Source organism: Electrona antarctica (genome assembly GCF_951216825.1).
Source record: "Electrona antarctica genome assembly, chromosome: 13".
Taxonomy (NCBI): Eukaryota; Metazoa; Chordata; class Actinopteri; order Myctophiformes; family Myctophidae; genus Electrona; species Electrona antarctica.
In genome coordinates this window covers 12,812,490-12,826,264 of record NC_136794.1, presented here as the reverse complement: position 1 = coordinate 12,826,264, position 13,775 = coordinate 12,812,490, and the positions used below count along the sequence as shown (strand labels likewise).

Below are 13,775 nucleotides of genomic sequence, written 5' to 3'. Positions count from 1 at the left end.
CTTCTCTTCTCTTCGTCCGTCCGTCCGTCCGTCCGTCCGTCCGTCCGTCCGTCCGTCTTAGTTTAGTTTATTTGATCATCCTTCAGTTTCAAATACAATATTTACAACAGTGAATGGAAGCTGTTACAAAACATGATGATCAAAAGGAATAGGCAGAAGCTGAAATCTTATACATGCCTATCCTACTTACAACAGAACATAATTCATAACACTCATAGTTAACAGGTTCACAAAACACAAGTCAGATACGAGAATTCTGTCTGTCTGTCTGTCTGTCTGTCTGTCTGTCTGTCTGTCTGTCTGTCCTGTCTCTCTGCCAACATCTATCTCTTCATTTGTTTCCTTACAGCCTGAGGGATTCATCCGTACTATATTGATAACAGAGAAGCATAACACATAAATTATGAAGCCAATTGCTTTTTATTTTTTTGAGATGTCTGTCTGGGTGTTGCTTCTGCCAAAAAAAGAAAACGTGTCAAAAATAGCAATGAACACGCAACTCGCTATAAGCTGGTAGACGCAAATCCCAGTGCATAATGATTTGCAAACGACACACACCACTTCCTACATATCACCTCCCACACCGGTGCATGCAGCAAGTCCCCACTCAGTCTGCCCCGGAATAACGTTGTAGTCTTGTTTTAATGGACATTTCCAGCTGCTCTCTCTTCTCTTCTACACTACAGTACTTAATTCTTTATCTGCCACTAGGTGGCAGCAGAAGGTAGGTAAGCCTTGCCATGGCTATTTCCCCATATTTTGGTACTTTCATTTCCGGTTTCCCGGCTTGGAGACCACCACTGTAAAAAGCGGCTAATGTCAGCAGTAGCTCACAATGTTTATCTTTCATAAACGTTAACATGTCGGGTGCGATGCGATACAAAATCACAAATCACATCCGAACCTCGGATAGATGTTGATCACCTCGGACAGCGCCACATCTTTCAGAGATAACAGCCAAAGAGGATCCTACTTTGAACGCGCGCACACGTATCCTGGTGCTGGGGGTAAGCAAGGCATTGCCTAGCAACACCGGGCCAGAGTTAAAAGTAGATTTTCGGCGAAACTGTTTCATATTTGATATAAAGCTTTATGTACGAGATATCTTGTACTTAGCAGACAACGGGTGTAGAGGGAAAGTACGAGAAATCTCGTACTTAGAGTTAATTTGGCTCGGTGGCATCTTCACATACTGTATAATCTTCCTTTATCTGTACTTTTGTAATAAAGTTCCATGCACTTTTCTTTTTTTTTCCACAGTTGGTCGTTTTTGTCAAAGAGATGAAGATGACATTGTCAGGTTTCCCTGACAATGTCAGGAAAACCTTTCAATAATGACCATAGAGAAATGTTGAGCTGCGTGTGCAGGAGATGGATTGTGTATCTGATTGTGTACCCTCCATGAGCGTGTGCGTCTGAAATATAACCTCACATCAACAACATCAATGATTCTGAGAAGCATAATGTATGGCTATTACTACAGATTATTATTATTTGACAACTTGGCCAGTTTTTCACCAGTTTTATAGTATAGTATGTTGATTACTTTTTATGCAGTATTGTTTTCTTGTTTTTTTTTTGGGACCAACCAAAAACCACAGGTTGAGAACCCATAACAGGAACTGCCATCATCATCATCATCATCATCATCATCATCATCATCATCATCATCATCATCATCATCATCATCATCATCACCACCAGTGTCATTTTCCCTCATTATTATCTCCAGTGCCTCGATCCGAAACACCTCATCACCACAAATGACTACTAGCACCATTCTCCTGTTGAGAATATTCAAGCGTTAAGCCATTGTCTTCCCGTCTCAGGTAGCGCTCTCTCTCTCTGTGCCGACAACAGAAACCCTAGCAGTGTCAGGACCTGTCAGCATCGCTGTAGCTGTACGGTGATGACGATGATGATGCCAACGTTCCCCTTCACAGCGCCAGTCATAATACTGTAGCACAGTGATGGCTAGAACAGGCCCATGGTAGGCTTCCATCATGTGTGCTGTGGATAGTTTGCGGTGCTCGCCACGGTTCCTGCCGTCCCTCCCTCCACATTTGAGCATTAATAGTCAAGGGTGTTTTAATAATGCAATGTGTATCCATTATTAATACCGGCAGCAGCGTAGCATTCAGTCTCTCATTGATGTGCATCTCATGTGTGCGCACACCTGTATTGTGTGTGTGTGTAGTGTGTGTGTGTGTGTGTGTGTGTGTGTGTGTGTGTGTGTGTGTGTGTGTGTGTGTGTGTGTGTGTGTGTGAGCGCGTGCATGTGTGTGCGCACGCGAGTGTATGTGTGTGAGATGTCCAACATCAAATATATGGGCTGAGGGCTTGGTATTTGAAAAGAAATCTCACATGCAGACAGACACGTGCACACGCACGCACGCACACACGCACGCACGCACGCACGCATGGACGCACGCACGCACGCGCGCGCGCGCGCACACACACACACACACACACACACATCACAGACAGACGCAGGAAGGGTTATCTGCACACACCTACACTATCATCAATCCAATGCCTCGTGATCTTTTGAAGAACTGACATGTGCATCTATCCTTGCCATGCACCTCCTGAAAACCTCTCTCCCTGCCTCGCTCTCTTTCTCTCACCCTAACCCTCAAACAAGCACACCTGAGAAAAACCTCTTCTGTTAGCCGGCTATGTTTTACTGGAGGTTTGCAGAGGAAATATGATTGTGTTTTCTGTTGCACAGCATCAACATCAGTAGGCCCATCTAGCCCTTTAAGTATAAGAATGCCACATTTTGGAATGGAAGTGATTTATATAAAGGGTTAGGTTAGGGCAGTGTTTCGGGCCAGTGCCCCCTATCCAACATCCAGGTCCCATATCATACCGTCTATCATACCGCTTTATAATATAAAAAATCACACCCGTGTGAAGTGAGGGGCGCTCCTATCATCGTACATCATCATGGCGTACACTATGACGTCATCATACACTATGACGTAAAATTGTCCATTCATTGTCAATGGGAATTTAAGGTTTGTGTAGGACAAAGTTTGTGCACATACACTAAAAGCTGGACATAGGAGGGGCTAGCGCCCCTCAAAAATAAAAAAAACATTGTTCCGGTGCATGGGCTCCAGTTGGCATTGCATTAAAATTTGGAACAAGCGGGTAAGCACCTTATATTTTGCATATGCTTATCCCAATTTTATACATTTTAAAATAGTTCAAATAGCTAATCTACAAGTTCACAACGTGCCGATGTAGATTGCCTAGTTTAAAAAGTTTTAAAAGTTTTAAAATGTCCTCCTCTCTAGCAGCAAAGCGATCCTACTATGAATCATGCTTATCTGACCTTGTAGCCTATGTCTGGGTGAAGGGGGTAATGATTATGAGAATAGTATGTAAAATCACTGAAATTATAATGAGTTAGTTCAGTCCATGAATGGAAAGGTGGAAACAGCTCTTTTGCAGTTTATTATGCCACCTATTAACTTACATACTGATTAATTCTGTAACTGTATCACAAATGTAGGCATATGTCTTATTAGGCAGTCTGTCTTGGAGTTCAAGTAATACTTTTTGAAATATCAATTTCTTAAAATACAATTTACAATTTAGGCATTTAGCAGACGCTCTTAATCCAGAGCGATTTACATTAAGCAAGAACAAAAAAGCATGGGAATACATCACATAAAAAGCATTTATCATGAAACATGCGTACCGTAAGCTAAGAACGTAACAGTGGAATATCTATATAATGAAACTATACATATAAACTATACATATATACTATACTATGCTATACATATGTACTATGATGTGCTATGACTACATACAATGCAATTATAGTGCTGTCTACATAACATGCTATAAGTCTGTATCAAATGATATCTAAGTCTACAGAAATGCTATCTAAGGGGGTAGGGTAAGTGCTATGGGCCATGATGGAGTCTGAAAAGGTGGGTTTTCAGACTACGGCGGAAGATTGGGAGTGATGCTGCAGTTCTGACTGCAACGGGAAGTGCATTCCACAGTTTTGGAGCCAGAAGGGAGAAGAGCTTGGGACGTGTGGAGCGTTGTCCCAGCGTTTTTAGTGAGGGTACTTCCAGCTTCCCTGCGTTGGCTGATCTGAGTGCGCGGGAGGGTTTGTAGGGTTCAATCATACTTGCAAGATATGGGGGAGCCATACCTTTGGTTGCTTTGAATGCCAGCATCAGAGTTTTGTATTCTGTGCGGGCAGCGACCAGGAGCCAGTGGAGGGAGCGGAGCAGGGGGGAGACATGAGAGAATTTTGGCTGGTTGAAGACCAAGCGAGCTGCGGCTTTTTGGATCAGTTGGAGAGGCTTAAGTGCACATGCCGGTAGGCCAGTAAGGAGGGAGTTACAATAGTCGAGTTTTGACAAGACTGTTGTCTGGATTAGGAGCTGGGCTGATTCCTGGGTGAGGAACGTTCTAATTCGTCGTATGTTATAGAGTGTGAACCTACAGGACCGCTGTGATGTGAGTTTTGAACGAGAGCTGACTGTCCAGGACAACACCAAGGTTCATGGCTGCTGGAAAATAGCCTTTCATTATATGTTCTGTTGATCTAATGACTTAAACGCTCGTCAATCAAAACCATTGACTGCATGGTATAGAGAGCTGAGAAGGAGAAAGATATACATTTATCACATACATAATAATTATATATTATTTATTAATACTATTATTATACTACCTGCCTTTCATCTATGCATTAACCATGAAGACAAAGCCCTCCTCTCTGAGGGCCTCATAAATATGTGGGCAAAGTACAGTATGCAACATGACTGAATGATGGATCGATCGTCCACAAGCTCATGTGCTGCCCCTCTTAATGAAAGTGAAATTGCAGTCATGTTCCGTATAATGACCCGTACCATCTATCCATCACGCTAAGCCTAGCCTCTGTGTCTGTCCATGCGTCAGAAGGTCAGAGGGAACGCTGGTCTGCACTGGACCTTGTCAAGTCAGCACGGTCAGACACACACACACCTGTTCTTGGCACACTACTCTTGGTGGGGGGTGGGGGGGGTGGTGGGGGAGGCACTGAACGGTTAAAAGAAGTGCAGCTGAGATTACGACGATTACAATACCATTATTGTAGAAGGGATGGATGGATGGATGGGAAAAGGATTTTTCCAGAGCTGCGAGTCGGTGGACTAAATGAGGTGTGAACACCAAACACTTTCTATCATGTTGTACAGCGGGGTGAGATGAAACGACCGTGCAGCTGTGATGTGTGTTTCACACCCACACACACACACACACACACACACACACACACACACACACACACACACACACACACACACACACACACACACACACACACACACACACACACACACACACACACACACACACACACACACACACACACACACTGTCTGTGTGTGGGAAGTCATCTTACGCAGTCCTTTTCCCCTCTTTGTCTGTGTATGTGTGTCTCTGTAGCTGAGTCTCAGCTACACAAGATTATATGTCTGTCTGACTGTCTCTCCCTCCCTCCGACACACACATGCGCGCGCGCACGCACGCACGCACGCACGCACGCACGCACGCACAGTCACACACACACACACAGGAATAGGATGTTGGGACACATCACACAGGCACGGGGGGCCTTGTGTGCAAAACATTCACTTCATTGATACAGATTCATAATTAATATTAATTATGCATGCTTTAATACTCTAGAGCCACCACAAAATGACAATTTGGGCTTCAACAAATGCTATATCCATCCAACAAGTCCTTTCTGGATCTCACAGTAGACAGAACTATTAGGCGCTGTGGTTTCTCCAGCTACAGTACGGTAGGTTCTTTTGAACGCCTCGTCTTGGCTCACCCAGTCTCAACCAAACACGGTGAAATAGCACGGAATTGCATTTCCGTACATACACGCCTAGAAAACCCCAAAGTCCGTACATATGACGCTGAAATCCTCCCCATACACGGTGACGGAGGGGCGCCGTCTCCACCCAACTTGAGGACGGGAGACACCACTGAGCGGCCCTACAAAGGGCCACGAGTTGCCGCGTCGAGCGTTACGAGCGCTGCGAAGTGTTTTGCAGACGGGGAGCGAGTGACGCAGGTCTGCTCATGAGGGGCGTGGGACACGCAGCGTGGGTTAACCCATTTTGACCTGAGATCAGATTCTAAAAATGTCTTCTACATCCTGACAGTTTTCTGAAAAAGCTATGTTTCTATGTCAGTCGTTCTTCGATTTTTCAAAAATAGCAGACCTACAAGCTCATAGCGCGCCACTCGGTGGCGCGCTATGAGCTTTTAGATCTGCTATTTTTCAATAGCTAAAGCATAACATAATGCTAACACCAAAAGGGGTTCACGCCCCAAAATGGGTTAAAAGAAAGCTCACCACAATCCAGGTCTAGTCGCCCGAAGGCGTATGCACGAAACGAGCACGCGCGTTGCAATTTCACGGGACCGCGGAAAATGCGGGCCAAAAAAAAAACCGCACACCTCTCGTTGAAAATGAATGACTAGACGTGACTAGTCGGTCGTCTGAAAAGGCCTTTACACTAAGTGCAAAACGCCTTCACAATGTATAGGGGGATTACTCGGTATAAACTACTACACTGTGTGTGTGTGTGTGTGTGTGTGTGTGTGTGTGTGTGTGTGTGTGTGTGTGTGTGTGTGTGTGTGTGTGTGTGTGTGTGTGTGTGTGTGCGTGTGTGCACGTGTGTGTGTAATCTGCTTATCTGTCACTTTTGTTTTGTTGATAACTATTTGGAACGAGGGAGAACAAACAGCCATTTTTATCATCTCTCTCTCACAGCCCGTCCTGACAGACTAGACAGACTCACAGACTTATAGCCTTCATCCATCCATCTTTCCTGACTTTCTTTCTTTCTTTCCACCTTGACCTTTTCCTTTCATTCCCTCCTTCATCCATTCATCTCTGCCACTCATCATTAAGCACACATCTGCCCCTCATCATTAACTACAGTTCCACCTCAATCCAGATCAGGTCGTTACATTTTCCCGCTCTCGGCACTGTGAAATTAGCTTGGCTGTCGTCGTCGTCCCCCCCCCTCCCCCCTAGGTTGGTTTTCAATCTCAGAGAACCTTTTTTCCATTACAGCTCGCTTTCTCTCCTTCATGGCGTGGGTCTAAAGGTCATCATTAATTTCATTATGTATTTACTTGATCATCTTGGCTCACACATTATCCAGGGACGTGTCAGCGTGTTTCATTAACCTATAGTACAATATAGTGTCCAATAAGTTCAGTCACTCTTCTCTATGGATGTAAAGATATATGAGGCTCTTCGCTATCTCTCTCAGGAAATGGACTGTTACCCCTCCACCCCCCACCCCTAGAGTACATAACCATTTCGTTATCACACAAATTCTAAGAAGTTTTTTTCCACTATTACAGCCTATTTTTGGAGGCTGTTTCCACCAATCACATTTTTACCCTCCTCCTTGTTGGAACCATCAAAACTGAAAAATAGGCTATAGGCAATAATACTTCAGTCAGGACAACTCAAGAATGGATGGAATATATATATTTATTGAATATAAAATGAGCAATATATTTATTCTGGTTTGGAATTGGATCTGCTTTTTAGAGATCAAGCTCATCAGTCCCGAGCATAGGGACTCTGAATCCCCTGTACCTAAACAGCAGATCCAAAACGACAGGTGGTAGCTGGGGTGGAGGAGGGTGAGCAGCAAAGGTTTAGGCAGGCAGCAGCGCAGCAGTATCAGTGCAGCAGCAAACAAGCAAGCAGATTGAGCAGTGCAAACTTCCAATTTAATCCATTGAGACCTGGAACGCATCCATGTCACGTTAGTGTTTAACCACATTAACCATTAACCCATTTTGGGCGGGAACCCCTTTTGGTGTTTTAAACATTATGTTATAATTTAGCTATTGAAAAATAGCAGATCTACAAGCTCATAGCGCGCCACCGAGTGGCGCGCTATGAACTTGTAGGTCTGCTATTTTTGAAAAATCGTTAAAATGTGCCTCAAATCTTTCCGAAAATCTTCATGATTTAGAAAACTTTTTTTTTTAAATTTCGACATCAGGCCTGAATGGGTTAAATAGACGGTATGAAGATGGAATGATTGGATGAAGTGAATCATGTGGTCGTGATGCTGAGGCGGGAGGGCCGGCAGCAACTGCACTGAGTTTCCTGGCTGAATTTGCTCTGAGCATGTCTGAGACAGGCGCGATGCTCATTTACATAGTGACTGTGTGTTATTGCAACGGTAGGTCGCAGATTACTATGAAATCCTGCAAAACCAGTCAGTGACCCCGTCAGTGACTCCTTCATGCCACCATATATGGCCGTCAGTCCGTCACGCCTCGTGACACGCTCCATACTGTATACGGCCGTCTCCATATTTGAAGATCACGACACTAATCAAACCCTGGATAGCCATACATGGAGAAGACTGAATCATCACCTAGATCTGCATATATGGAGCCGGCCAGCAACTCTATGTCTGACTTCAAACCCTTAGATCTTCCATATATGGAGCTGCCCCCCCCCCCTCCCACACACACACACACACACACACACACACACACACAGACAGACAGACAGACAGACAGAACCTACCCAGTATGGCCAGCACCGTGTTGTCCTTGAGCACCTCCATGGATCCAGAGCAGACAAAGTAGATGGCCTGCAGGGCGTCGCCCTGCCGGATGAGGAACTCCCCCGGGGCACAGAAGGACGTCTTGATGATGAGGGAGAGGGAGCGCAGGCACCCCCTGCTGGCCGACTCGAACAGGGGCAGCTGGAGCAGCTCCTTGTTCAGGTGCATGGCGATGTCTGCCCGCAGCTCGTCAGGGAAGTCTTTCAGCAGCTGTGCACGTGTCGGGGTGGGGGAGGGGTGGGTGTGTTAGGCTGCGCAACAGTGACACTTGGTGGTCAACAAACGCTATTTCCATACTCGAATGGACAGACGGACACAGAGACATACACAGCCAGCCAGGGACACACATAGCTGTCTATAGGAGTGGCTAGCACCACTCAAAAACAAAAACAGGATTGTTTTGATCAACAGTGGCCGCGGTTACATGCAGGCTGATCATTCCGAATAAATACTTCCGAATAAAATACATCCGAAGTAATGTTCTTTGCTGCGTGTTTACATGGGAAATGGTCATTCCGAATGAGCGTTTACAAGGAGATGTGATATAAGACATGATTCATGTTAATTCACGTGATGGACACGTGTTGGACACATAAAATATAGGCAGTTCATTCATTATGTGAAAGACGATACTTTCACTTTGAAATCCCATCATTTCATTCTGGTTGGATAGGGGCGGGCGTATATGTTTACCGTCTTTTATTCCCCACCCGCTGCGGCTCCCCTTCTCCGCTGGGAAGGTGATCATCGTTTTTTTATTTGTGATTCGTCTTTGCACAATGCACGTACATTGTGTAAGTAAGCGCTGATCTACAGGCTGACAACATGTCCCAATTAAACTGCAAAGCCGTTATGTTTCATGACGTTTTGGTTGCAACTTGGAATAGGCAAGTTATAGCCTATAAAAGTTTAAAGGGAGAGGATGGACATTATAGCGATAATAGCGTATTCTTGGGACTGTGTGTGTGTGTGTGTGTGTGTGTGTGTGTGTGTGAGAGAGATTACTGAACAGCGGACTGACGGAATTTCGTCCTCTCTCTCCTCCGTCTTTCTGTGAGTCCCCCGATGCACTTAGCCTACAGTAGCATGAGGCATCCAGATACATATAGGCTGGCTATATAACCTATAGGCCTATCAAACATGTTTGAAAATTATCAGAGTGATCATCAACTCGGGACGGTTGGATCTTTGAACACTCACAGATCAGGGGGATCATCATCACTGCTGCTGCAGCCTGCTCCACGTTTTTTTTGTGTATTTCGGATCTGCAAAATGCACGAAATAACGCGCTCTATGTGCAAACTCCTCGGTGCGCCTTGGATATGAGCGCCTTGGAGTTGGAGCGCCTTGGAAATGAGCATGCTCAGAAAGACCAGAATGAATTTACATCCGAAGCAGTGTATACATGAGTCCAACTTTCGGCCAATCGCATTCAACATCGGAATAATCCGGCCAGTGACATCGGAATGGTTTTTAAATCGCATCGAGCATTTTCATTCGGATTTACGTTTTTGTAGGTGTTTACATGACAACGTTTAATAGGATTTAACTTCTATTCGGAATTAAGAGGGGTTGAAAGACCTCATGTAAACGTACCCAGTGTTCACGGATGTTCACATACATGCACAGAACTTAAACTGGAACGCTGGAATGCTCATTATGGTGCCATTTTATCATGAGCATTAGTGAGGACCTTATATGAAGATAGATTGAACAAACATGGGTTGACGTCGTCCTTTAAGAGACGGTTCAGTAATGATAAGCCAAACTGAATGTGGCAGTATGTGTAATGTCTGACCAATCGGTAACTGATATGGATGTTACGCCTTCGGGATTCTCTGCATCATGATGACTCACAACTGTTTGCAATTAGGAAACAGCAGACCCCCCCCCCCCCCCCCCCTACCGCTCGCCTCCTCCCACACTACCACTTTGCCTCTGGACACGGTCAATTCACCTGTTCGCTGGCATGACTCACCCCAATCCAAGAGTGGAATAATTGATGTGTAAGGGTCCATTTGGGTCCATATTTAACCCATTTTGGGCGGGAACCCCTTTTGGTGTTAGCATTATGTTATGCTTTAGCTATTGAAAAATAGCAGATCTACAAGCTCATAGCGCGCCACCGAGTGGCGCGCTACGAGCTTGTAGGTCTGCTATTTTTGAAAAATCGAAGAACGACTGACATAGAAACATAGCTTTTTCAGAAAACTGTCAGGATGTAGAAGACATTTTTAGAATCTGATTTCAGGTCAAAATGGGTTAACCCATATGGGTACATTTGAACGCAATCAAATGAACACTGAGGACCCACACTTGACTGTGCGTGCATGTTGTCCATCTCCACCTTACCTCATTAACGTCTATTCCATTGTTGACGGACCACGTGGTCTGGAAACACTCCAGCATTCGCTGCTCCAGGGCCTTGGGCAGCCGGTGGACCCTGATGAAGTCCTTCAGGTCCTTTGTGCGTGTGTGGTAGAGGGATCGACGCGAGTACATCCTCTGAATGATGGCTGTCACGTTGCCAAACACCACAGCGTGCATCAGTGCTGGGAGACGGGAGGAGAAGTGGGGTTAAGGCCTCACTCACACTGTTGCAACATGCATACAACATTTGTCTTGTGTCTTGTCCGTGTTTAACAAAACATTTTTGTTTAATGCGGGGGAGGGGGGCACAACACAGCCATCAAACAAAAATGTTTTGTCAAACCATGTGACTTCCATTGGAAATGCATTGGGGCGGCCATTAAACACGGACAAGACGCAAGACACGGACAAGACAGCCGTCTCAATAGTGTGACTCAGGCCTTAGTGTGTGTGAGTGTTTGTTATGGTGGCCAGGGTGACAGTCCAATAAAAACAAAGGTAACTTGTGTCCAGCATGAAATCACACATTTGTGCATTGCTATTTGTATGGAGAGCAGAGCTAGGAGACGGCTATAAGCATTGTGAAGGAAATTCATCATTAATCCATTATCATTTCATCTGCTTGTTTACCGTTTCTAATATACTTTAATGTTCTTTTTGTAGTAAACCCAAGGTGTGGAGAAACATTGAAATAGTCTCCTGTGTTAATGTACATTATACATTAAGATATCCACAACCTAGTCACATGTACAGTATACTGATGCATTTGCTAAAACAAGGCTTTACAAAAGACTTAACTTAAACTGTATTGTGTGTCTGTATTAACAATTTTGAAATTTTTCCCCAAGAACACAGCTTTTATGCTTTCCTGAACCATCATCCTAAATCCAAACAACTCTCGCTATTTTCTAAATTATTAATTATTATTGTTTGTTGACGGAATGTCAACAAACCATATCAAGTCTGCCTGGGAGGATGACATTGGTGTAGATTTGACTAATGAGATCTGCAGCGAGGGGTTGAGGAGGATCCACTCTGGCTCAGTTAATGCAAGATTGCAACTTGTCCAGTTTAGAATAATGCACAGATTGCATTACTCCAAGGTCAAAATGAACACAATGTATCCAACTGTCTCTGACGTCTGTGGCAGATGTCCCAAGGCACGTTGGGTCACCCCTTTTGGTCGTGCCCAAAGATTGTTCCCTTTTGGCATAAGATTTTTGCATGGTACAGCAGAGTATACCGTAGTAACATCGTTCCAGAACCTCCAGCTGCTCTGTTCGGTCGCTCCGTTGCCTCCCTTGCGCTCAGTTCAGTTCAGTTTATTTTATTTATAGTACAAAATCACCCCAGGGGGTCTCTGTGCACTTTACAGCATCAAAAAACAAATCAAAGACACAAATAGCATAGCAATAAAAAACATAGTAAAACATGGTAAAATGTGCATAGCTGTATGAATCATACTGATTAAAACTAAGCGGAACCGTAGTGTATAGAAAAAATGTTTTTAGCCTTGACTTAAATATTTCCAGGGAGTGTGCATTTCTGACATCCTGAGGGAGAGCGTTCCAGAGACGCTCCAGTATTGCGCTGCCATACTCATACCCTCATGTTAGGTACACTGGTAGCTAAAAGAATAATTTTGAATGAGTGGAAGACTCCTACTGTACCCTCTTTTTCACGATGGCTTAACGAATTTGTATCCTTGATACACTTGGAGAGGCTGCGTTGCAATGGGCAGAACAGTCTAGCAACATTTGGACACATATGGGGCCCTATTATGAGTCATCTCGACTCCTCTGGGTAACTTTTTGTTAATGTTTCAAAACTTGTTGTTGTATTTATACTGTTGTACTACTATTTATCCAATATAGGTCTGTTACTCTACTAAGCATTATAGTCTGGTGTGTTATCTGGTGTGTTGTAAGTGTGTTATGTCTTGTGTCAGTCTTGTTTGTCTTATATGTAAAAAGAAAAGAAAGAAAATCAATAAAAATACATATATATATATATATATATTAAAAAAAACTGTATTGTGTGTTTAGGAAGTACAATCATAGAGAACCTTTCCCTACTTTTAGTCTTTGTCCATAGACAATCTTTTTCTTCAAAAATAGTGGAAATAGACCTACAACATACAACTTCCAACAACGTGTTGCGAATTTGTATATCAGCTATGTTTACTATTTTTCTGAGCTTTTTTGAATCTTGCTATATTGCACCTGCCCCATTGTCAGGACCTGGGATGTGTGTTGGACCCAAATGCAGAACACATCAAAGTAAGGCAGGGAACCAAGGAGGACAGTTTACAAAGACTTTACTGAAGTCAAAACATAATAAGGTACACCTCACAGGGTGAAATTCAGGACCCGGAATAACATACAAACAGCACAACATGACAACAGAATGAAGCAGAACAGAGAGCAAACACTGACAGTCTTAAATAGTCTCTGCAGTCATTAGGCCAACAGCTCACAGCTGAGTCATTAGGCTAACAGCTCACAGCTGAACCTGGGTGGAGCCCAGTCTGTCAATCAAGGACTCACCAGGGGTGAAGGGGAGAGCAGAGCTTAGTGGTGGAACAGGGAACAGACCCAGGACATGACACCCATATTGCAATTTAAAGATTGTCTTGAAGTTGACCACGGTGAAAGGACAAAGCACTCCATCTGTAGACAGCACCAGCATGACGGGGGCTGGGGGCAATGACTTCTCCTCTACGATCATGATGTGGAGGTCACTGGATTGTAGATCGGCTATTTT

General features: G+C 44.2%; 1 protein-coding gene across 1 annotated transcript in view; it reads right to left on the bottom strand.

The window, feature by feature from the left end:
* kcnh3 (potassium voltage-gated channel, subfamily H (eag-related), member 3) overlaps positions 1–13,775 on the bottom strand; it is a gene marked incomplete at its 3' end in the record, with an annotated part of 142,523 nt that overhangs the window by 12,687 nt on the left and 116,061 nt on the right. The window contains exons 9-10 of the mRNA XM_079517649.1: positions 10,995–11,194; positions 8,603–8,852 (exon numbers count right to left, since the gene is read on the bottom strand). Coding sequence (XP_079373775.1) covers positions 8,603–8,852; positions 10,995–11,194 — 450 coding nt within the window. The remainder of the gene's footprint in view (positions 1–8,602; positions 8,853–10,994; positions 11,195–13,775) is intronic.